Genomic DNA, 23,104 nt, shown 5'->3' with positions numbered 1-23,104 from the left:
GGAAGGGACCTTGGAGGTCTTCCAATCCAACCCCCTGCTTAGGCAGGAAACCCTATATCATTTCAGACAAATTTCAGTGGTCTGTGTTCCATAGAAAATTAAAGAAGTAATGTAACGGAAGTTCTTTTTTCGTGACGCTGATTAAAACAGCAGTGTGACAACCTTGCACTTAACTTTCTTCACTGCCTCCAATTTTCCAGCTGTCCTGGAATTCTGGTGTTTTACTTCTAACTTTGTTTTTAAGACAGAAAACGAGGCAATGGAATCTATAGCATTGGCCTTCACTAGGAATAGATGGGAGCATTCAGACAAGTTCATCATATAAATGAAGAGGACTGCCACATCGGATCAAATCTATTTAAGGAAGCCTTCTCCAATTTAGATTTGCCCAGATGGGTTGAACTAATTCTCATAATCCGGGCTCTTCTTTATCTGGTGGGTGGGCTATCGAGGAAATTAAAACGTCCAACATCTGGCTGCTGATCCACTGCTGAAATTCTCTAAGTCAGTGTTTTTCAACCTTGGCAACTTTAAGACACGTGGACTTCAATTCCCAAAATTCCCCAGCCAGCAGGGTTGGTTGGGGAATTCTGGGAATTGAAATCCATATAAGTTGCCTACAGTTGCGAAACACTGCTTTAAATAATAGGTAAAACCTAGATGTGAAAACAAATTTTGGGAGAAGAATTTACCAGCACAGGCAGCTTCTAGAACGCTTCTCTCCATCCAGTTTGTTACTTTTCCCTTTTATTTCACAACTAAGGGCCTTTGATAGAACTATTGAAAACGGTTTGCTTGTTTCTGTTTTTGGGCTTGCAGTTGTCTTGGAAAACCATGAAGTGACTGATGAAGATGTAGACCCTCCTTTGAAACGGCAGCGGATAGAAATCAATTGTCAGGACCCGTCAATTAAGGTTGTAGCCATGTACATGCTCATTTGCACAATGCAGCTAATAATGGGTAGATCATAGCTATGTTTTTTGATGGTTTAAGGTGATTTAATTCATGCACACCGAGTGTCCTTGAGTATATTTCGAGGGGCACGTTTAATGTTGGCCAAACATCCTGAAGGTTTGAGATAGACTTTATCATGGAAAGATCTGAGGCCTCTTCTCTTGTACAGCTAGTCCTTGACTTATGACCATTGAAGTGATGATGGACCTCAAAAAAAGATACTTCCAGATTTGAAGGTCCAATGGCTGACTCTCCCCTGCGGTCATATCAGAGATGAAATCCAATTTTTTTCCCTACCGGTTCTGTGGGCGTGGCTTGGTGGGCGTGGCAGGGGAAGGATATTGCAAAATCTCCATTCCCACCCCACTCTGGGGCCAGCCAGAGGTGGTATTTGCCAGTTCTCCGAACTACTCAAAATTTCCGCTACCGGTTCTCCAGAACCTGTTAGAACCTGGTGGATTTCACCCCTGGGTCATATGATTGTATTTTGGGCACTTAGCAAAACCAGCCTTCATTTGCAGTGTCCTATGGTCATGTGACTGTGATTGATAATGTTTTATTGCTGGAAACCAGCATTTTGTTCATTTCTGGCAAAAAATGTCCATTGTGGACAGTGGATTGACTTAATGACCTCAGCGTTTACTTAATGACTGCAGGTTCGCTTAACAATGGGTGTTTTGCTTAATGACCACTGCAAGAAAAGTCATAAAGTTGTGTCTGTCACCTGACAACCTGCTCAGCAACTGGCATGACTCACTATCTCATAATTCCTGTAAGTCAAGAGCTACCTGTATTATTGACACACATTATCACTGCAGCACAAATCCATTTCCAAGTTACCAGTGTATATCAGATGCATGTATACTGGGAGGGGGGGGAGTCATGTTAGCATAATTACAGAATACTCCCGACTAGATAGTGGAAAATATTTTTTTTCCATGAATCAGAGAAGATTCAACGTTAATAATTATATTTTCCCTTACTCTCTGTGAGAATTACTCAGATCTTCCCTATGTACTAGAAATAAATTTTGATTGTATCAAACAACAAAGCTTATGGCTGTGTTGACAGCTTTTTAATTAAAAAAGGAAGATACATAAAATAGTAAGAGAGCAATATGCTTAACATGAATCTTCAATATTCTGCAGAATTTTCACTAAGAAGATTAGAAAAAGTTTCAGTTTAAGTTTAGAGATTGCTGACTTATAATGAAAAATAGCCTAAAAATGCAATTAGATGTTTTCTAGAGTTGTGTGTTTCATCTCCAGAGTTTGTAGGTCATTTGAACTCAATTGGTTTTATTATTTTAATCATATCCACCAGAGGGTGCACAAGAAGTATTTTAAAAGAAACCCTGGCCCATCCAGGTACAAATCAAAGCAAAATCTATATTTTGTCGTAAATAATTATCTCATGTTTTTGAGTGGAATACTTATTTTAAAAAGGCCCGCAATTATCTAGGTATGCTTTAGAACTTAAAGCATATTTACCATCCCTCCTTTTCACCTCTTGTTTCCAGAAATACCCAAGGCAAAACCCTTGAGCAGGTAATAATCATTTGAACTGAGGGTAGGCCAAGGGTGACGGCTGAAATAATAGTCAAGCTGGAACAACGTGGGCTTCGTTCCTTGAATCAAATATATTTGTTGGAAAGGATACCACCAGATCCTTGACTTGGGGCCATTATAGATTCTGTTGTGACCCAAGTAGGTAGTAGGAAAGTCAGTCAGTGTAAAAACAAACAAACTTCATTAGAACAGCTGAGAATAAACTCATTCTCAGCGTAGTCCAACTAAATTAAAGCAGATTCCTCCCAACACAGTTCCTCAGTCCTATCACCAACCTTGGTCCAATTAGGCAAACTGCCAAAGGCCTTTCTTGGCAAACATTCAGAAGACACCGATACAAAACAAATGCAACAACACAAAGCTATCAACATTGTTTTCCGGCAAAGAGCCCAAAAGCTACTGCTGTTTTTTTAAGCCTTATGGGAGGGGCCCATCATCTCTTGGCCCTACTCTTGAGTCTTCCTCTTTGCTTTAGCTGCTTTTGCCTTCTGGCAGCTCTTCTCATGCGTGCATTAGGAACAGGCTCCTCCTGTTCCTCTGCCTCACTACTGTCAGTCTCTGGAGGCTCCAGAGTCCGCACCTCACTCCCCGATGGCCCTGCCCCTCCTCTGCCTCTGACGCAGAGCCCTCATCCGGGCCTTTCCCAGCCTCCAGGACTGGCCAATGCTCTTCCTCAGCCTCATTGCTGTCTGACTATGTTGCCAGCTCCACAGGCTGCTGGTGGACTACAACAGATTCAGAGGCTCTCTTCCCATAATTTAGGCGAGCCTTTTAACCATCGAAAGGGTTATTTTTATCCCAGACAGGCTCTGGGGACACACCTGCTTTCACTGTTCCTTGGTGCCCTTTGCAGGTGCCTATGTAAACGCCAGCATAAAACACAGTCTCCCTTTGTCGCCTTGCTCCGCTGACTCCGCTCCTTCTCTTCCTCAGTCCTTCCTGTATTCCATCAACCAAACGATATGCCTGCGGCTGGATAGCATCGAAGCCAAGCTGCTGGCCCTGGATGCAACCTGCAAGTCCCTGGAAGAGAAACTGGACCTTGTCATGAACAAGCAACATAGCCCCATCCAGGTGCCCATGGTGGCAGGATCCCCTCTGGGGGCCACCCAGACATGCAACAAAGTGAGATGGTAAGTCTCCTGGGGTCACTGCCTGCCTCTGCTGTTTCCTGGTCAGTTGTTTGTCCCTGTCAAGCAGGACAGATTTGGGCTAAGTGTCAGGAACTTGGCATGCAGCTTTGAATGAGAAACTTTTCTTTTTTCTTGAAGGCAGAAAGAATGGGGCTCTTTGCCAACATCTCTTTACCTTGGGATGGTGGACTGGGAGGTCTTGCAACATTTTTGCTTGGCTTGGCCTGTTTCTACAGGACTTTATAGATAAGCCGGTGTAGCAGCCTTGCCTGTGATGCAAGGGCCGTGATGGCAAACCTATGGCACACGTCCCACAGGTGGCACACGGAGCCCTCTCTGCGGGCATGCAAGCCATCGCCCAGCTCAGCTCCACTCTGCGTGCATGCTTCCCGTGGCCAGCTGATTTTCGGGTCTGCCCTGCAAGAGGGAGACACGTGGGGGGAAGCTACCTTTCTCTTCCCTTTCTGCTGCCTGTGCCTTCCCAGATCTCCAGAGATTCCCTCCCAGCACTGTTTTGGAAGGTGAGGCTTTCCCCCACCCCCAGCCGTTTTGGAAGCTTTCACACACACACCCCAGCCGTTTTAGGAGGTAAAGGCTCCCCCTCCAGTGCTGCTTTGGATTGTAAGGCCAAAAGGGGGGAGGTCGCGTGCCCATGCGTGAGGGAGGGGGGTTGTGCGTGCATGCGAGGGTTGCACGCATATGCGGGGGGGGCCAGGGCATGCGGGAGTGGCACTGCATTATGGGTGTGGGCACATGCGCGTGTGTGATAGTGCGCGCGTGTACGCTTTTGGCCCCCGAGGAAAAAAAGGTTAGCCATCACTGATTTAGGACATGCCCCCACCCCCAGGGTATGATGTTGCATGGTTGAGGTATTAGTAATATGTAACCCACCATTGGAAGATTGTTAGAACTGTCTCACATAGAATGAGTGTTGGTGAAGGCTCCCTTGGCCCACTCCAAGAAGCTGGCTGAGGAATTCTGGGAGTTGAAGTCCACACAACTTCCACGCCAAGGTTGAGAAACACTTTTAGAGGGATGCCTCCAGCTTGTTTTCTTGGCAACAGGGCAGGAGTGGTTTCCCATTTCAGAAATGTCAGCACTGTACCTCCTTTTTTATGGAGAGTTGCTTATGGGCAATAACAACAACACCATGGAAAAACTGAATACATTCACATTCGAACCTTCTTTTTTGGAAATCCTCACTGATTTTCACATTTTTAAAAAAAATTGAAAGTGGAATTACGACCAATGTTACGACGATGTTTCCTCTACAGAGGGATTTGTTTCCCTTAGAGCAAAATATCTGGAATTTCAGTTTCCTGATTGTACATAACCTTTAAGACAGGTTCACTTAGAGTGCTAGATCTTGGTTTGTTTTAACTATGGATTTGTTGAAAAGATGGCTGGGTTCACACATAGGAAACTAAAGCCAAACAGCCAAACCCAGCTAAAATATACACATCCTTCTCTTTAATCTGTCTGAGATGGTATAGGTTTCCTGCCTAGAAGGCCTCCAAGGTCCCTTCCAACTCGTTGTTGTTGTTGTTGTTGTTGTTGTTGTTGTTGTTATTTCATGGAAAGCAGATGGCAGCGTATGTTAACATCAACAGCATGAGGTTACACTTATTAAAAGTAGTTATTTTAATGCCAACTTTTCCTTTGGGGTGTGTGTTTAAATCTTTACTTTGCTTTTTCTGTGGTGGGTTGTTGAAAACATGTTTTGATATATAGACCTTCATTGGAAACGGGACAAAGTATGTCCAGTGAGTGTTATCACAGATTTTAGTAATTAGAGTTGATTGCATTTTTGATGGATGTAGTCTCTACCTCAAGGCTGCATTTTGCCTAATGAAGTGTTGATGAGTATTCTGAAGCTGTTTATGTCTCACCAAGGGAAATATTTTTGTGAAAAATGCTTTTCCCCCAGGTGCACAGAACAGTTTTGTGAGATGAGCTATACATTATAAATAATGTTGTGTAGTCTTGCTCTGGTTTTGTGTTGCCATTAACAGCTGTGTTATTTCATGGGTTCATCATTTATCATTAGTGTAATAACAAGAGTTTATTAAAATTAAAGTTTCCAAATGAGAAAATAGAAATTACATGCTCTTTGAAACCAAAACAATGCTAAGATGGGAGGAAAGAAGAAAAAAATTACGGTGCTTGCTTTATTTTTAAGAGCCTTTCCTTAGATTTATATTCAGTCCTAAATTGCTTTGCCCTGTAGTAAATAAACTGATTAGGGATTTTATCTTCCAAGATGTTTTTCTTTTTAGATAGCAACTCAACTTTGCTGAAGAGAAATAGACAAAAGTCACATCTCAAAAGCATCATCCAATTTTTTGCCAGTCTGTAGTGCATGACTGCAAAATACATTTTTGTATTTTTGCTATTACTTCTTGATCATCGCCATTCAGTAAATGAGAGAAATAGCTGGGAAGCGGCTGGACTGCTGAAAAATCCCTGGATATTTGTTTTTGTCAGTATACGGTATATGACATACTCTCCTCCATGTGATGTGCCAGAAAGACACGAGGCTGTTCTGTGAAAGCCCCTTTCAACCCTTTTCCCAAAATGCCTCCATTTCCCATCTCCTAGGATGTAAAGAACACTGACCAGGTGGCTCAGTGGCTAAGACACTGAGCTTGTCGATCCGAAAGGCCGTCAGTTCAAATCCCTAGTACAGATCTCCTGCGTGAGCAGGGGGGTTAGTATAGATGACCTCCAAGGTCCCTTCCAACTCTGCTAGTGTTAAGACACTGGTGCTTTAAAAGTTTTGAAACGGTAACTATAAATTGTGTTTGGAGAAGTGAGAAGGAGAAGTGAGTAAGCACAGTCTAAGGCAGTGCCAAACTTGGCAACTTTAAGATTTGTGGACTTCAACCAGTGGTGGGCTGCCCCCGGTTCGGACCGGTTCTATAGAACCGGTAGTAAAACTGGCGGGAGGCTCTGCCCACTGATCCAATCATCATCAAAAGCGATCTGCACATGCACAGAACAGCGTGGGTGCGGGCGCGCAAGCAGAGGACCTTTCACCGCGAACTTAAAACCTATTTATTTCGTATGGCTGGACTAGCTTGATTTGACTTTTAAATTTTAATTGAATTTGATGGGTTTTTAAATTTTTGTAATTTTATGGGGTGTATTGTTATTTTAAATTTTTGGGCAAATTTAAATCAGTTTTTTAAGGGTTGTTTTAACTATTGTGTATGTTTGTATTTTATCTGCCTGTTCACCACCCTGAGTCCTTCGGGAGAAGGGCGGTATACAAATTAAAACATTATTATTATTATTATTATTAGAGCGAGTGTGAGCACGCGGGCACAGTGCGAACCGGTAGTAAAGGGAAGTAGAACCCACCCCTGACTTCAATCCCCAGAATTCCCCACCCGGCAGGGGATTCCCCAGCTGAGGAATTCTGGGAGTTGAAGCAGGGGCGAAATGCTCCCGGTTCGGACTGGATCACCTGATCCGGTAGCGATGGTGGTGGATGGTTCGGAGAACAGGTAGCAAAAATCCCTGCCCCCACCCCCCTCCCCCTTGCCCGGCTAAGCCACGCAATCATCAGAGCCTTCTTTTTTTTTTTTACTTTTAAAAGCATTTTTTAACAACCTCTTCGGCTGAAGAGGTTGTAAAAAAAAGTGCTTTTAAAGGGTTAAAATAAGGCTCTGAAGATCCTGGCTGAAGTGCCTGATTGTTGGAGGCTTTTTTTTTTTTTTACGTTTAAAAGCATTTTTTAAAAGGTAAAAAAACTGAAGCCTGCTCGGCAAAAAATGGAGGGGGAGGCAAAAAATGGGGTGGGGGTGGGGAGTTCATTAGAGAGAGAGAGAGAGAAGAAGGAAGGAAGGAAGGAAGGAAAGAAAGAAAGAAAGAAAAAAGAAAGAAGAAAGAAAGAAAGAAAGAAAAGAGAAAAGAAAGAAAAGAGAGAAAGAGAAAGAGAAAGAGAAAGAGGGAGGGACGAAAAAGGAGAGGAAAAAAGGAAGGACTCCAAACCTGGCACTAGACGCAGCTTCAGAGGATAATCCAGGTCTGGAAGGGACCTGGAGGTCATCCAGTCCAACCCTGCTCCAGCAGGACATTGTTAGTGAGTTTCTGTCTTTTGATCCCCCAGTCACGTAGCCACACCCACCCAGTCACATGACCCCCCCCATCAAGCCACGCCCACAGAACCGGTAGGAAAGAAATTCAGATTTCATCACTGAATTGAAGTCCACACGTCTTGAAGTTGCCAAGTTTGGAGACCATTGGTATAAGGTCACAAGGGTGCAGCTGGAAGGAATTTATCTCCAAGAAAACAAGACACAGAAAGTGTGAGGTTTAAGTAAAAAGCGGAGACTATTAAAAATAAACAACACGTGCATGTATTCTCTCTCTCTCACCAGTCAGGTTTGAGTCCAAAGGCACAAATGTGATCTTTATTTGTATTGCCAAACGGATACAATGAGATGAAAACAAATAAGAATGACTTTGTTACTTTGCAGCAAAATTAGCATCTTAAAGACAAACACATTTGTGGCAGCCTTTACAAGGGTTAATGCTGCTCTCAAATGATACATATATGCTCAGGTTTTTTGTTTTTTTTTAAAGTATGCGTTTAATTTTCAGCTCTGCCTATTTTATTTCGGCTTTGTTCCTCTTCCTTCAGTCTGCCTGTTCTCCCCATAAATTTTTCTGGCCCTGATTGTCTTTAATTTCTTAGGAGTCTGGCTCTAAAATTATCTTAGTCTTCAAGAAAATATGCTGAAAGTTTCTTCCAGCATGGAAACTGGCAAGAATGTGGCCTTTTCACTTCAGCATGACATCAGATGTAGCCATCACAGTGGGTTAGAAAATGCATTGAGGCATCCAGACTAATGATCGGGGAATTCTGGTCCAGCTTTTTGGGCCACGGTGCAAGAGCGGTGAAGTCAGGCTTGACAGATTTGTATTTCCTAAGCAATCTTTCACCAAAGTGGCCCACCAACGCAGTCCCTAGGCAGAGGCTCCTTGGACGCGTCACTTCTGACCCTGGGTCATTTCTTCTAACTGATTTTTCTGGGTGTTGCAGTTTGCTGATAATCTGTAAATGGATGTCAAACAAGAAAAAAACGTTGCTTCCTTGGATTAACTTTTATATCTTTCATATTCGGAAGAGGACTAATAGTTGGGATCTTCACTATTTTGGCAAAAAGCAGAAGTTCAGATTTCTATGCTAAAGTTGACATCCAGCCTAATCTGTAGTATCTCCTCTGTCCTTTATAAACTGGAGGGTACGAAGGGAGGAATATATTAGGAAGATGAAGGCTCATTTACGTTCTTTCCAGCTGGAGTTCGCCTAATAAAAGATCTTCATTGTCCAAACCATCGGATGGGAGTTTTGAGAGGGATTCTTCCCTAGTAGGGAAGTTTACCATCCTGTATTTTCAGAACCCTCTTTTCCTACCACAATTGAAGTCCACATGTCTTAACATTGCTAAGTTTGGAGAACCCTGATCTGGATGAGATTAGAGTTCCAGAATTTCTGTTAACAAGACCAGCAGAGCTATCGGGGTTCCATTAGTTGATGTACAAGAGTATTTTAGCCTGGCGAAACATAGATTGATGGGATGTGCACTTGCCTGCAGTTTCCTAGGTATTGAAATCTTAATTCCCGCAATACCAATTTCGGATGCTTGATTTTGCATCGGGTTCTCATGCCACAGGGAAGCATTCTCTATTTTGAAATGCAACATGGAGTCTGAAAATATCTGTGTGCCCATCAGAAGTGTCGTCTTGACTGTTTGACTAAGAGAATTGTTTGGCAGTTGCACATCCTTTCCTGCTCAGATTTTATCTGCCCATAAGGCAAACGTGCTCCATCAAGACGTTAATAACTTATGTGTGTTCAGCTGAGTGTCCCTGAGAGTCACTTACAGACTTTATCTACTCCATGTTTACTTAGGCAGTCACCCATCAAAGATGCTGCAGTGGCAACCTGCTCTTTGCAGCACGGGCCCCGTGAGTTTTCTAGGTATAGCTGAGTGATACGGAGCGTAACTTATTCTGATGATTGGTAGATTGGGTGTGTTGGGTTTCGATTAAGGGGAGATATTCGGCAGACGGTCCCCGGTATGCCAGCTGGAATGCTTTTGGGGCTCAGAAGCAAGAAACAAGGCAATGTTTTCATAGACAGAATGGATTCCATTCCATTCATAACATAACATAATAACAGAGTTGGAAGGGACCTTGGGGGTCTTCTAGTCCAACCCCCTGCCGAGGCAGGAAACCCTACACCATTTCAGACAAATGGCTATCCAACAGACGAGTCATTCAGAATCCACTTTCCATGAGTCAAAAAGATTGTGATACCTTAAACCTTAAACATATACCTTTTTCTTTTTCTCTCTTTCTCTCTCTCGTTCATTTATTCAGTCCTTTCTCATTGTCAGTTCTGTGCAATGCACACTAGCAGACCTAGTCATTCAGTCATCCATTTTGAAGTTTAAAACATTCTTATGAGCATCCCAAAGTTGCTTTTTTAAAAGGCAACTGGTTTTTGTTTTTCCTTGAGACATTTCGCTTCTCATCCAAGAAGCTTCTTCAGTTCTGACTGAAGAAGCTTCTTGGATGAGAAGCGAAATGTCTTCAAGGGAAAGCAAAGTCCAGTTGCCTTTTGAAAAAGCTCTTTTGGGACAACCGTGACCTGGAGGAGTGAGAATCTCCATAGACATTCTTATGAGCAAAGCCATTTTTCTCATTTGGGGCATTTTCCCCTGAAGATTAAGTTCCTTCTCTCCTTGCCCTCAGCCATCCTGGTTAGGTCTGAAATTAGAAGAGATTCTACTAGATTGTATTCTTGAAACTTGGAGACTTCATTTAATTTCATCTGAATGAAGTTCATTTCAGTTCTGTACTACAATTCTGGAGATTCTATGAAATAATTGAAGCTCTGCTATTAAATTCCCATGTTTGGTTTACAGTAGACAGAAGGGGGCAGAAAAGTATTATATATAAAGCGGAGTATTTCATGCCGAGAATTGAAAGGATCGCGCAAGTTAAATCAGGTTGAAAATCCCAATTTTGGGGTACTATCTTTCTTGTAAAGTACTCATAACAGAGGGTGGTGCTTTAAAGCAACAAAGACTACAGCCTAGGTAAATTCTACCTGGAAAGCGTTGAGATGGAAGGGTGAGTGTATATGCAGTTGTCAACGAGGCATTGCCGATGCTAAATAAATATGATTGCTAATGAGGCTTTCCAGATGATCTGGAATACACAACATCTGTCCTTTATTCAAAATATTTGGCTGAAGAAGATTCCTGCCTATAGTATAAAGGCATGTGTGTTTTAAAGAAAGTTAGCATTAAAAAATTGACCGAGTCCTGGATTCCACTGAGTTCATTTGGGAGAGATTAAGGCATTAAGTTGAAGTCAACATGCCAAAGGTGGTTGGGCGTCATTCCCAACGAAGGATTTTTTGGGAACAGGCCAATCAGCCAAATGTCCATGTGTTTCATTGCTGATCTCTCCTCTGGCTTTACACAAATGTTAATTGAAGGGCTTCATGTTTGCTAATTGCAAAGAATCTCCCCAGACCCTCATTTGTCCATTATGAGCCAGTGGCTCAGTTTAGAATGGCACAGTTAGAGATGAGATTACTTGCCAGCCAACTCTTGTATCTTGTGAAGGATTTGAACCCCAGCCCATTTTGGAGTCCCCAAAGCTCTCCTCGAAATGATAAGAGTGCAAAGGAAGATTTGTAAGCTGATCTTCAGGCCTGCAGTTTCTCCAATGATCTTATTACCGAGGAACGAGGGTGGGGAAGTATGAAATTAAGGTGGGGGTGACCGAATGGTGAAGGACAATTAACAAAATGCGAAAATGCAAAACACCGTTTCTTTCTCTGGCTCCCCTTAAGTTGGGAAATGAAATCAGAGATGAACTTGGTCAGCAATGATTGAATTAATTAACGCAAGTAATTTAATTCACTTTGTCGAAGACAGCACAAATCCATTTCTGTACTGGGCTAAAGAAAACTATACGCAACCAACACTTCTGTAGATGAATAGGTCCTTTTTGCATGAATGGCTGCAGTGGGTATCCTTCTGTGTTCCGAATAAGAATAAACCATGTCAACTTTTATTGAAACTGGTTTTCCATACTGGTTGGTGAAGTTAGTCTTGAAACCAGTAAATCACCCCTTAACAAGGATTCTTTCTATAACTAGAGTGGAGAATGTTTATATTCCCCAATTTTTTTAATTTTTGCAACATAGTTGGTTATTTTTTAAAAGCGTGCTTAGCATATTTTTGCTCTTTCAATAAGTACCACTCTTTGCAAATTAACCACAAATTTGTAAATTATTCAATTCCAAGAACGCTACTGGTAAGGTGGCTGTCTTGGTTTGATTTCCTTTGAAAAAAAGCATCATCATTAGGATGCCTCTAGATGCCAAAGAGAGATGTAGAAGTGTGGAATTAAGAATTTCAGTAAAATAGATCTTAGTGCAAGAAAATTGTTTGCTTATGTCCACCAGGTATGTCTGAAGGGGCAAACCAAGCTGATACTGCTTTGTGAGGTTTTACCATGCAGCTGTTCTGCCCTCTGTTTTATGTTTATGTTTTAAACAGTGGGCACATTTATCTACTTAGCTTTGCCTCTGTAAGATGGATGGAAGGATGGATAGCTTGACAGATAGCTTGATAGATAGCTTGATAGATAGCCAACTAGGTAGCTGATGGATAGGTGGATGGATGGATGGATGGATGGATGGATAGATAGATAGATAGATAGATAGATAGATAGATAGATAGATAGATAGATAGATAGATAGATAGATAAAGAAAATCTATTTATTGGTAGGTGGCAAAGTTCTTGGTCAAAGGACCGTCACTTTTTGGAGGTTTATGGTGATCCTTACAGGATGGGAAATTATCCCCTGTGCCAGTTTATTAGAAAAGTATATTAATTCTCTGGTTATCACACACAAAAATTGTGCCAGTCATTGCTTTCCTCCCTCCATCCTCAACACTGTGCTGTGTGGGAAGTGCTAATGTATAAGATTATTTACATACATCTAATTAGTCTTTTAAGACATAGCTGGAATTGTCCATCATCTTCAGCTAAAGGCATCTGTTAACATTCTTCATGCAAAGTCACGTAAGATTATATTTACACAAGTGGAACAAAGGCTCATGAGAAACCAGATGCTGCCCCTCCTTTGCCTCCCCCCCCGTAGAGTATTTCTATAAATAATCCATTGATCCGAGACCATAGAAGAGTCAGCGTTCCTCTCTCAGTTTTTCCATATTCTGCTTTTCCGTAATATTCATCTGCCTGGTGTTTATGAACATTTACCTTGGAGCAGGTGAGATGTCAGCTGATTTCTTCTGAATATATGTCTGTTTGGTTGTTCCTGTCCTTCCCCTCCCTCGGAGCTTTTGATATGACTTCAAGGAAGAGGAGTGCAGTTCATTTGAGAGGGGGCCAGAAATCCTCCCCTCTTTATTGGCCACCCCCTGGGTGAGTGACAGGTCATTGGCCAAGAAAAGCGGGGAGCTAGCCGTGATGGATATGAGTTAACATCACCTCTGGAAGGAATCTATGGGTGAAAAATAAACGTGATTTTTCTGCCCAATAAAAGAGAGGCCAAGATATGAACACCTAAAGAAAAAAATGTACTGGAATCCCCAAAGCCCTAAGAAATTCATAACTTTGCTCAGGGTTTAAATAATCATTTTATTAAAATAATCATTTTAAAAACGCTGATTTATTTTGAATTCTTCCCCATGTTTCAACATAGGAATATAACTAATTTGAAAAGTATGTGTGATTAACATCTCAGAGTCAACAGAAGTTTCTGAGTTTTCAGCAGAAGAATGAAAAATGTCTCTTGTCTTGAGTGTGCTCACCTTTTTACTCCGGGTCGCAGATAACGTGGGTCGGCTGAGCCTCACTAAAAAATTAAAATTAAATAAATAAAATAACTAGCTCAGAGCGATCGTCCAATAGTTGGTGGATTTGTAAAAACTGAAACACGGTATTAAGAAGACCCCACACTCTCCGCAGGTCTGTTTCCATTGAAAAGAAAGCATCATGGTTACCACATCCTCATCCATCAGATGAAGATTTCCCCCTTCTGACGAGAGACAGGACAGATCCTACTAATTCTCTTTCAGCCGCTTAACGATTTGCATCCTTCCGTTTAGCAAAGCTTTGCCTGCTTGTAGAAAATATTCAGATCAGAGGTGGGTTTCAGCAGGTTCTGACCAGTTCTGGAGAACCGGTAGCAGAAATTTTGAGTAGTTCGGGAACCAATAAATGCCACCTCTAATTGGTCCCTCCCCCATCCATTCTCTGCTTCCCGAGTTCCAGCTGCTCGGGAAGGAATGGAGTATCCTTCCCCTGCCACGCCCACCAAGCCACACCCACAGAACCGGTAGTAAACATTTTTGAAACCCACCACTGATTCAAATGTCCTTTGAATATTTGAAAACTTTCAAATGTTCTTTTTTTATACCAAAATAGAGGCTAGGGTGCATTCTTCACAATACGGTTGGTTTGCAAAGAGACCCGTGAAGTTGAGTTGCTTTCTTGGGTCGTGTCCTCCTCAGTCCTCATATATTTGCGATGATTTAGCTCAGGGGTGTCAAACTCAAGGCCTGCAGGCCGGATCTGGCCCACAGGGATCTGGCCCGCCCTGGAAACTGGCAGAGGGCTGCAGGAGGCCATCGCGGCTGAAAACAGAGCCTCGGTGAGTGAGGTTGAGCTGGCCATACCCACCCTGGCCACGCCCACTCAGCCCCCCCAAGGTCAAACACAACCCTCAGTGAAATTGAGTTTGACACCCCTGATTTAGCTAATCTCAGCTCATATCCTGCCTGGCGTTGAAGGTTGGCAGAAAGAAAATAAGAGTCCAGCGCTATTGGCTACTTGTGCGTGCAGGAACTAAGGGGGAGATGACCCTCCAAGTGTCAAGGTAACACTGATTGTTGCTTGATGTCCTTCAGACAGTAGGTCTTTTTATCAGGGACATTAGATGAAATGATTCACAGAGCACCTGCTGTCTGACACTCCCTGATAAATTTTGCTTTAGAAAGCTTGCGGTTCGTCCCTCTCTTGATTTCTGGATTTTGCCACTTATCCTTTAACCGTGCTTGGACACACGGCATTAACCCAGCGATGCTGTTGCTCCCCTCAAGTTTTTAAGCATGGCTTTTTTGGGAGGAACCTCTTTGAATTCTAGCTCTGACGAGGCAAAATAAGTAATCATATTATGCTGCCGTTAATATTTATTCCTGAGAAGCAGTTCAAGTCCATCTGTTATAGGCATATCTCAATCAAGAGTCATCTTTACTATTTTGCAGATGAAATAATTTGGATCCCTTATCCTAACCTGCTCTTCTTCTCATCCACACTCACCCAACGAAACTCGCACATGCCAGTTGCACGCAGATACACACACACATTTTTTCCTCCTAGCTGCTGCTTAATCTCTCCTCCTGCAACTCCCCCCTGAGCTTCAGGTATTAATATCTGGAGCCATTTCAAGTGAAATCATTTCCCCTCGATGCTGTTAATGAATCCAGCACGTGCCGTGTCTATCAATGGCTGCATTGAGACGCTCATCCATCCATGGAGCTTCCATAGTCGCTTGAATCTTGGCACCTCTGCTCGTACACATGGAGCTCTAAGGGAATGCATCCTGCACGTAGCTCCAGCCCCTTGGAGTACTTTCTGCCGGGCTGAGTTGAGGAAGGGAGTTGTGGCATACAACGCCGTCGCTTTAGAAAGCAGCAGGTTAACCAGGGGTTGGGGAAAGAAACAACGCAGGGAAAACCCGCCTCCTCTGTAGTTTTGGGGATGCAGACCCTACTGAGTTTCTTCAGTAATTATTAATGGTGTACATCAAAGACAGGTCTTCCCTCTTCATTAAGTTGATTAAATGCCATAAGGCTCACAATCAGATGGTCCGGACAAAGGAAGGAGGAGGAGGAGGAGTTCCTCAATTTATGTCAAATGTCTTCATTTAATTTTTTTTTCTATTCAAAGAAAACTGCAGAATGAAGTAAAGCCTGAGTTCTCCATTAATTATATTGCAGGAACCCCTCTTGTTCCCATGAATTCTTCAGGGGGTTCTTTAAACTGACAGCCTGGGAAAGTGAGCCAGGAATCCTGCCTGATGGAGGGAGGGGGGTTGATAAACCACAAGAAGCGGCAATGTGAGGGGTTGCAAATGCCACGTAAAGCCCTGCCAGTGGAACTGGAGAGGCTGTTGAAGCAGAGCAGGTCAGGCTGGTCAGTGTGGCCTTAAATAGCCTTTTGGCATTAAAAATGCAAAACGAGGGTTTCTTCCTATCCACTTAACAGGATGCACAATGAAACCTGACCCCCTTTTTGAAGGAAGGAAGAAACTCATTCTTGCAGGAGTGTCATTTGCGGTCAGGTTTGCTTGCCTGAGTGTCCTTTGACGAGTATTTGCTCAAACTAAAGCCACACGTGTTTTGGCTTTGCCGTGGTTGGATTATCCTAAACCCGTGATGGCAAACGTATGGCATGCATGCCACATGTTGGTGGGCCTGCGAGCTCAGCTCTGTTTTCAGGCCTTTTGGGCCGACCAGAAGTAGGGAAATAGGCTGTTTCTGGCCTCCGGAGGGCCTCAGGCGGGTGGGCAAGGTCCTTTTCACCCTCCCCAGGCTCCTAGAAAGGCTCTGGAGCCTAGGGAGGGCAGAAAATGGGCCCACCGTGCCATTGTGTGCCAAAAGCAGGGGGGATCACGCACGCATGTGTGGGAGGTCAGGGTGCATAGAATTATGGGTATGGGTACATGTGCCGCCCTGCCCCGCTCCCCCCACTTTTGGCATGTGATGGCAAAAAAGGTTAGCCCTCACTGTCCTAAACCATAATGGTCTCGCTTTGACCTTGGCTTAGAGAAACAGATGAACCCAGCCATAAACGCCATAAATGCATGGCTTAGTGCAGTCTATGAAGTAGGTCGCTCAGGATTGCACAACAGGCCATAGTGAAAACATTTTCATTTATTCCCACAGTGGAGCTCCTTCACTGAGTGGAAAAAGAGGCCATCTATCTTCAACAGAGGAAGTTGAGTCACTCTTTGTTTTCAGGAGTTAGTAGACTACATTTTTCTCTCCTCCCATATATAGCTTGAATTGGCTAAAAAAAAAGGGGGGGGTGGAATAATTCTGCCAGGGGTCAGAGGACGTTACATAATTCTACTGAAGTAGTCAGCTCCTTGAAAGAATTACGAGTTCCAGAAATGGAACAGAGTTCAGAATTTGATGGATTATGAGCTTTCGCCTTTAATACATCACAAACAGCCTTGAAACCGAAAAGAGGGAAACCTCTCCACAAATTTGTGCTCGTAACACTTTCCACAAAGCAACTCGCTTAAACTGCCAGGTGTGACTTAATGGATGGCAAAAGAGCTTTTTTGAATCTCGTTTATTCTGAGGTTGTTTTTTTCCCCTCCTCCTCTCCTGGTTTACTCTCTTTGCAGTGTTGTCCCTCAGACCACAGTAATTCTCAACAACGACCGTCAGAACTCGATTGTAGCCAAGATGGTGGGCCAGGAAGAGCCGTTAAGCCGAGCAGCTGATTCACTGGAAAATATCCTTAACAAGTTAGTAATGGCAGAGGTTTCTTCCCTCCTTCTGTCTGCATGCACAGGAAACTGCATGAAGGTCAGCTTAACCCTGGCTCCAGCTAGCAAAATGATGCCGCTGACTTTCCTGAGTTTCATTTAAGAGTCTCTCTAGGCCAGGGGTCTTTGGAGCCATGCCGGAAACTGCCTTGACTTTGGCTTGGCCCCCAGGATCAGTTGATGTCTACTTATATGATATCATGGTAATGCATTTCCATTTCTCCTGGCTGCTCCTTCCCTTGGGGTTGGACCAATTGGTACCTGATGGTCTTTATGGACTACAGGGGGTAGGAGTGCTGCAGGTTGTAATAGCAATAGCACTTAGACGCATATACCGCATATAATCTGGGTCCTTATTTTACCCACCTTAGAAGCTGGGAAGTCTGAGAGAACCTTGAGCCGGTCAGGATCAAACTCTGGCTGTGGGCAGAGTTAGTCTGCAATGCTGCATTCTAACCACTGTGCCACCCGGGCTCCTGTAAGACAGCCAATGTGGGCTAGAGAGAAAGAAAAGCCACATGTGGACCACTGCACAAATCCGTGACACCCTCTTCTTCTTCCTCCTCCTCCTCCTCAGTGCTGTTCCCGGGCGGAGGCAGAACACCATTGTGGTCAAAGTCCCAGGGCATGATGATAGCCACAACGAAGATGGAGAGAGTGGCTCTGAAGCCAGCGACTCGGTTTCAAACAGCGGCCAGCTAGGAAATCAGAATATTGGGAACAACGTCACCCTTATTACATTGAATTCTGAAGGTAAGTAAATCGTCTTTGAACTCTTTGGCCTAATCCCAGTGTTGGAGCCCTTTTAATCTTAGGTCTTCTCTTTAAAATGCCATGTTTTGTTTGCCTCAGAAGAGGAAGCAGTTCTTCGGTGTCTCATACATAGCTTGATTTGGTCCTGGGTTGCAAAAATTCTGTTGTTAGCATCTAAGATTTTGCCCTATCATTTCCCAAGTTTTCAGTAAAAGCTTTGGCGGTCTCTGTTTTCTCCTTAAATCAAACTCACAGCCTGAGGCCTTAGGGTTACACGGAGAGGTCAAACATTTTAGATGTGGCTTCCAGAACCCCTTCTGAAATTGAACAGCTAAGACCCCAGGGGTGTGCTGTCCCTCATGTCTTAATTTCATTCAGATACCATATTTTGTTGGGCATGAAGCAGGAGATTTCGTAAGCAACATGTTGTCTTTAGCATCAACTTTGTCTGGGCTTGGAAGCTCAGCTTTCGGTGATGGACCGTTCCCTGGCTGTAGAGTAAAGGGGGAGGCATAGACACCTCCCACAAGAAGAGAGTGCAAAATCACTTGCTGCCCAGAATACTGCCAGATTGTGTCCAAGGATCACGAGAGCTGAGCTCCAATTGAAGAATATTTAAATATATACGCGGTGAAGGACAAATCTAGGCTTCAGGTTTTTTTGCTGTTATGGATCTAAATCGGCGTTTTCCAGCCTTGGCAACATTAAGATGTGTGGACTTCAACTCCCAGAATTCCCCATGCTGGCTAGGGAATCCTGGAAATTGACATCCATAGATCTTAAAGTTGAGAAACACTGATCTGAATAGATCTTTGAGTCATGTTTAGAACAGAATCCACTTCCAGGGCAATTTGTGAACCTCAAATTAAGAGTGTTCGTTTGCAGTTAAAAACAAAACAAAAACACAAAGGCTTTCAAAACTCTGATCTGAGTCTGCAATTGGGTCTCCGTGTGGCAAACCCGGCTCCGTGGAAAGGAGTGCGTTTCTTGAGGAAGCAACAGAAGATGCCAGCAGACTGCCTGCTGAAAGTTATTATGCCCTTCTGGTGAGCTTGAACTTTCCTGAAAGTAAACAGTTATTTTGGCAATTCTAAACAATATTTTCGAAAACAGGAAATTCCCATCGAAAATGTATTGTATACACGATAGCCTTGTCAGCAATTTATCAGTTTCCAACCTCCCCACCCCCACCGCCTCCCAACCTCTGTCCTGCTCTTCAAACCTCAGAAAATCACCATTGCTGGAATGCAACCATTTGGAATATGCCTCCTGATCCCCTCGTTTTTATGATGCGTATTAAATTCACATACACTCCAGCATTAAACATTAATGTAGGGCAGAGACAGCTGTGAAAAGAACACAGAGTTAAGATGACATTGTTGTATGAATTTGTTAGAGGGAAGCAGCTGCCATAATTCCGAACAAGAACCGTCAAGCCATTAAAGGTAAAAAGTCGCAGGGCAGGCTCCGTTTTTTGGACAGAAAGTGGGGAGATGTGGTTGAAGATGATGCCGTTTCTTAAAGCTGCAAAATTGGGGGAGCTTCCCTTCAGCTTAGCTCACTTTTATTTCCCTCCTAAAGAATGCAAGCACAAGAGTAGATTCAAACATTCAAACTCTTCATTGTGTAAGAGTTTTAAAGCAATAAATAAAACTTTATAGAATTTGTGGGAGAGTGTGTTCTGTTTGCAGAAATTCAGATGTAACTGGTATTATCTGTCTCCCAGTGGAAACTAAAATCATTACCTAATAGTAGTTTAATTGTGTATGTGCTGGACAACACACTCCTAGCTCCAGTATATATAATAGAAAAGGCAATAATTTTGAGTCATTTTCTCAGCTGTTTATTTAAGAGAAGTGGTTTTTGATGTAGTAAAAAAAGACTTTGTTGCAGCCTGACCTTTTCAGCATAATTTGTTGGCGCATTTACAGGCAGACAGATGTTGGCTTTTTAATGGGATTATTGTATGTATAAAAATGCTGGACTTAACCAAAGGAAAAGACTTGAGAATATATAGTTTCCTGATTGATCAGTGCAAAGCGGTTTCTTTTAAGTAGGATTTTTTTTTTTAATAAAGTCACGGTATAAGTTTAGGTCTGGTTCAATTGGATTTCAGTGTCTTCTTATACTTGCAAGTTTTGCTGATGGTTAGACCTCTTTCTTCACTTTTTTCAGAGATGCTAGGCACTGTTTATTTGTATCACCTACTTTTCTGCAACCTTATGTTTGACTGTTGGGTTTCCTCAAGATATGGGACAATCAAAAATCTTCAAGTGGCCTTAAGTTTCACCTTCTTGTTGTGCCCAACAAAGGCAACAACTGACAAATCATATCCATTTATGCCAAAGACCATCTTGTCTTCCATTTTAAATCACGTTGTCAGGGTTTTTGAACTCCAGCAGTCACTTAGTCCTTCGAAATAGTCCAAATTTCTTCTTTCAGGATTTTAAAGAGTGTAGCATTTTCTGCACAGTATTGTACGACTTCTGTAATTTTGATTCATTTCTTGGCTGCATTTATGCAAATGAGTGAATGGAGATTGATTCAGTAACAATAATTTTCAGAAGACGTGATCAATAAAAAACTGTTAACGAAATAGGAAAAGTTATTAGTGTTCTCAGAAACAAACTTGGCCAGTCGGTGACAGTTAATTAAACACTGCAGTTTGTACTTTCAGATTGATTCCAGGCCTATGGACGACAAACCTAACCATTATATAAGCCTCCATGATTGAAAGTTGGGCAATTTAGACACCCATCTGTGGATAATTTACAGTGCTTGCAGTAATCCCTCATTTCTCATGGTGGTATTCACATTTTGCTGATAAAGTGGGAAAGAGACCAGATGCTGACACAATAGAGCAGTAAGGTATCTCCTCGATCAAAGTTCTAAGACTGCTCGAGTGGTTTTGAGCTAAGCACTCAAGGAAGCAGCTCACCTCTTTATCTTTCTTTTATAAATGTTTATCTAAATGATCTGTAGAGACCACCAGGTGAATGAAAAAAGAGTAGTTCCCTGAACACGAAACAGATCGGTTGACGGGACTCCTTCTAACAAAGTTTTCCTTGCTTTTTTCCCTGCCTTTTTTTTTCTTAACTTCTCTTCTTCTTGTGTGACTTTCCTTACATGTCCTAAAGCCATTTTCCTGCAAATGATTTCCACTGTCCCAAGAATGCCATGGTTCTCCTTCTCCTGAACATTTGGTGGTAACTTTTTACATGTGCTTAGAAACCCTTGAGTGACACTGTTTTGCCAAAATAATTTATGGTTCCCGGCTTCCAAAGATTGAGATCATTTTTCTTGGATTTGTTTTCTTGATCGCATCTGAAGATCTGTCATCGTCATAAATCATCTCCATAATGTAAAAACAAACAAACCAACCATCCAAAACAACCAAGTCCCCAGCAATCAGCTTGTCTTGGCCAAAGATAATACGCTGAGTGAACCAGCAGCCAGTATTATGATAGAAATTGGATTTGCTGCGTTGGGGAAATCAAGGGAAGGTCTTCTAATGTGCTGAACATGACTCTTCAGGCATTTAACCAGGAATGAGAGTTTGAAGTAGGAGTTCTACTTTGGCTGGGACCAAGAATTTGACTGTGGAGAAGGGATTGTTGTGTGGGAATGGAGTCACTTCAAAGTTGCTCCTGTGTAACACATTCAATTAACCAAATAGTTCCATATATGTTTACATCAAGGTAGTGTAGAGTCTCAAGAAGGAAAGAATCTAGCCATACACATCACAGATTGGCTCAGGGCCTGTCTGGTCGAATATGGAAGGAAGTCCTGATGTGCCCAGAGATGCTCCTATTACTCATGTTCGGAGTTTGTCATCTCTGAATTCGGGCTTTAGCAAAAATGCAACTGTTCCTTAGATAAATTATGGACCTGGAAATCCCTTTCTTCATATAAGCTGTCCAAAAGTACAGCTTCCAAAAGTGGAGGCACAGGAAAGAGTCATGGCTGTCCCTAATCTCTTGTCTCAAAGCTTCTTGCCAGTCACGGTGACAAGCACAATGCTGGATTTCAATGCCTCACACATAAAAATTGATGCTTTTTATCAAGCTGATGCCGCATAAATAAAGCCCTTAGACAGAGCGAAGTGATAAAATTCAGCTGACACGCAGAGATTTGAATGAGCACGCAGGAGCATAGAGCTTAAGCAACTTCAAAATAGAAATAAAGCTACTTTCTCCCACTGTGTTTTTCCCTTCCAGGATCTTCTGATAAGCATTTCTATTGTCTGGGAGAAACAAGGAGGGAAATTAACATGAGAAGTATAAAGAATGTTGACTATTGTGTTTGATTTCCATCTGCTCTTCAATGTTTTCTACTTTGAATATACCCAGGCACACACACAGGTGCAAGTGTACACACACACACACACACACACACACACACACACACACACACACACGGGGATGTTTGTCTTGATCAGAGCTGTTTATTCCTACCCAAATTTCCTATCACAGGTATTTAGGTGTCCTCTATCCTGGAGGGACTTCCTCTATGATGGTGATAGCATGCAGAGAGATCTCTCTGGGTGCATATATTTCTTCTCAATTTCCACGCGAAAGGATGACAATGGAGACCTGTGGACAATGTTGCTAGAATGGGCTGAAACCTGCAACCCTCAGTTGGCCCTTCAGATCCTTAAAGAGTTGCTATCACTCTCCTCCACCTGGGCGGGGGAGGGAGGGGGCTGCTCTGACCCCAGGGCAGTGACCCTACTATATATTAGTATGTTTGCAGACCCAACTTCATAACTACAATGAGGAAAACTAAATATGTGTTGGCGCGGCTTGCTAACTTCTGCGTTACTGGATTTGCTTGATTCATTCCTCTCCCTTTTAACTTTTTTTTTTAACTTCTTAAATTGTTTTTCCATTCCGTTTACTTCTAATTGGATACATCTTTCTGTAATTATCGTTTCTTGTGTTGCCACTTACATGCTTAAATTTTTTGCAACCAATCTATGGTAATAGAACTCCTTTCTCTGCGGTTCTTGGACTCCTCCGCTGCAGGACAGTTACAATATTCAGTCTTTTCTAATCGTTGATTTTAACCAGCGTTCTTCA

General features: G+C 42.7%; 1 protein-coding gene across 5 annotated transcripts in view; it reads left to right on the top strand.

The window, feature by feature from the left end:
- The window catches only part of BANP (BTG3 associated nuclear protein), a 107,797-nt gene that overhangs the window by 14,152 nt on the left and 70,541 nt on the right, over positions 1-23,104 (top strand). For 3 of the 5 annotated variants that reach the window (XM_058155372.1, XM_058155370.1, XM_058155371.1), the window contains exons 2-4: positions 3,456-3,655; positions 17,130-17,252; positions 17,851-18,026. In XM_058155372.1, coding sequence (XP_058011355.1) covers positions 3,456-3,655; positions 17,130-17,252; positions 17,851-18,026 — 499 coding nt within the window. Of the gene's footprint in view, positions 1-819; positions 915-3,455; positions 3,656-17,129; positions 17,253-17,850; positions 18,027-23,104 lie in introns of all 5 variants that reach the window. The other 2 variants (XM_058155373.1, XM_058155374.1) reach the window with 1 other exon arrangement.

The sequence above is a fragment of the Ahaetulla prasina genome, chromosome 12 (genome assembly GCF_028640845.1).
Source record: "Ahaetulla prasina isolate Xishuangbanna chromosome 12, ASM2864084v1, whole genome shotgun sequence".
NCBI classification, from domain to species: Eukaryota; Metazoa; Chordata; class Lepidosauria; order Squamata; family Colubridae; genus Ahaetulla; species Ahaetulla prasina.
This window is presented reverse-complemented; position numbering and strand designations above follow the sequence as displayed.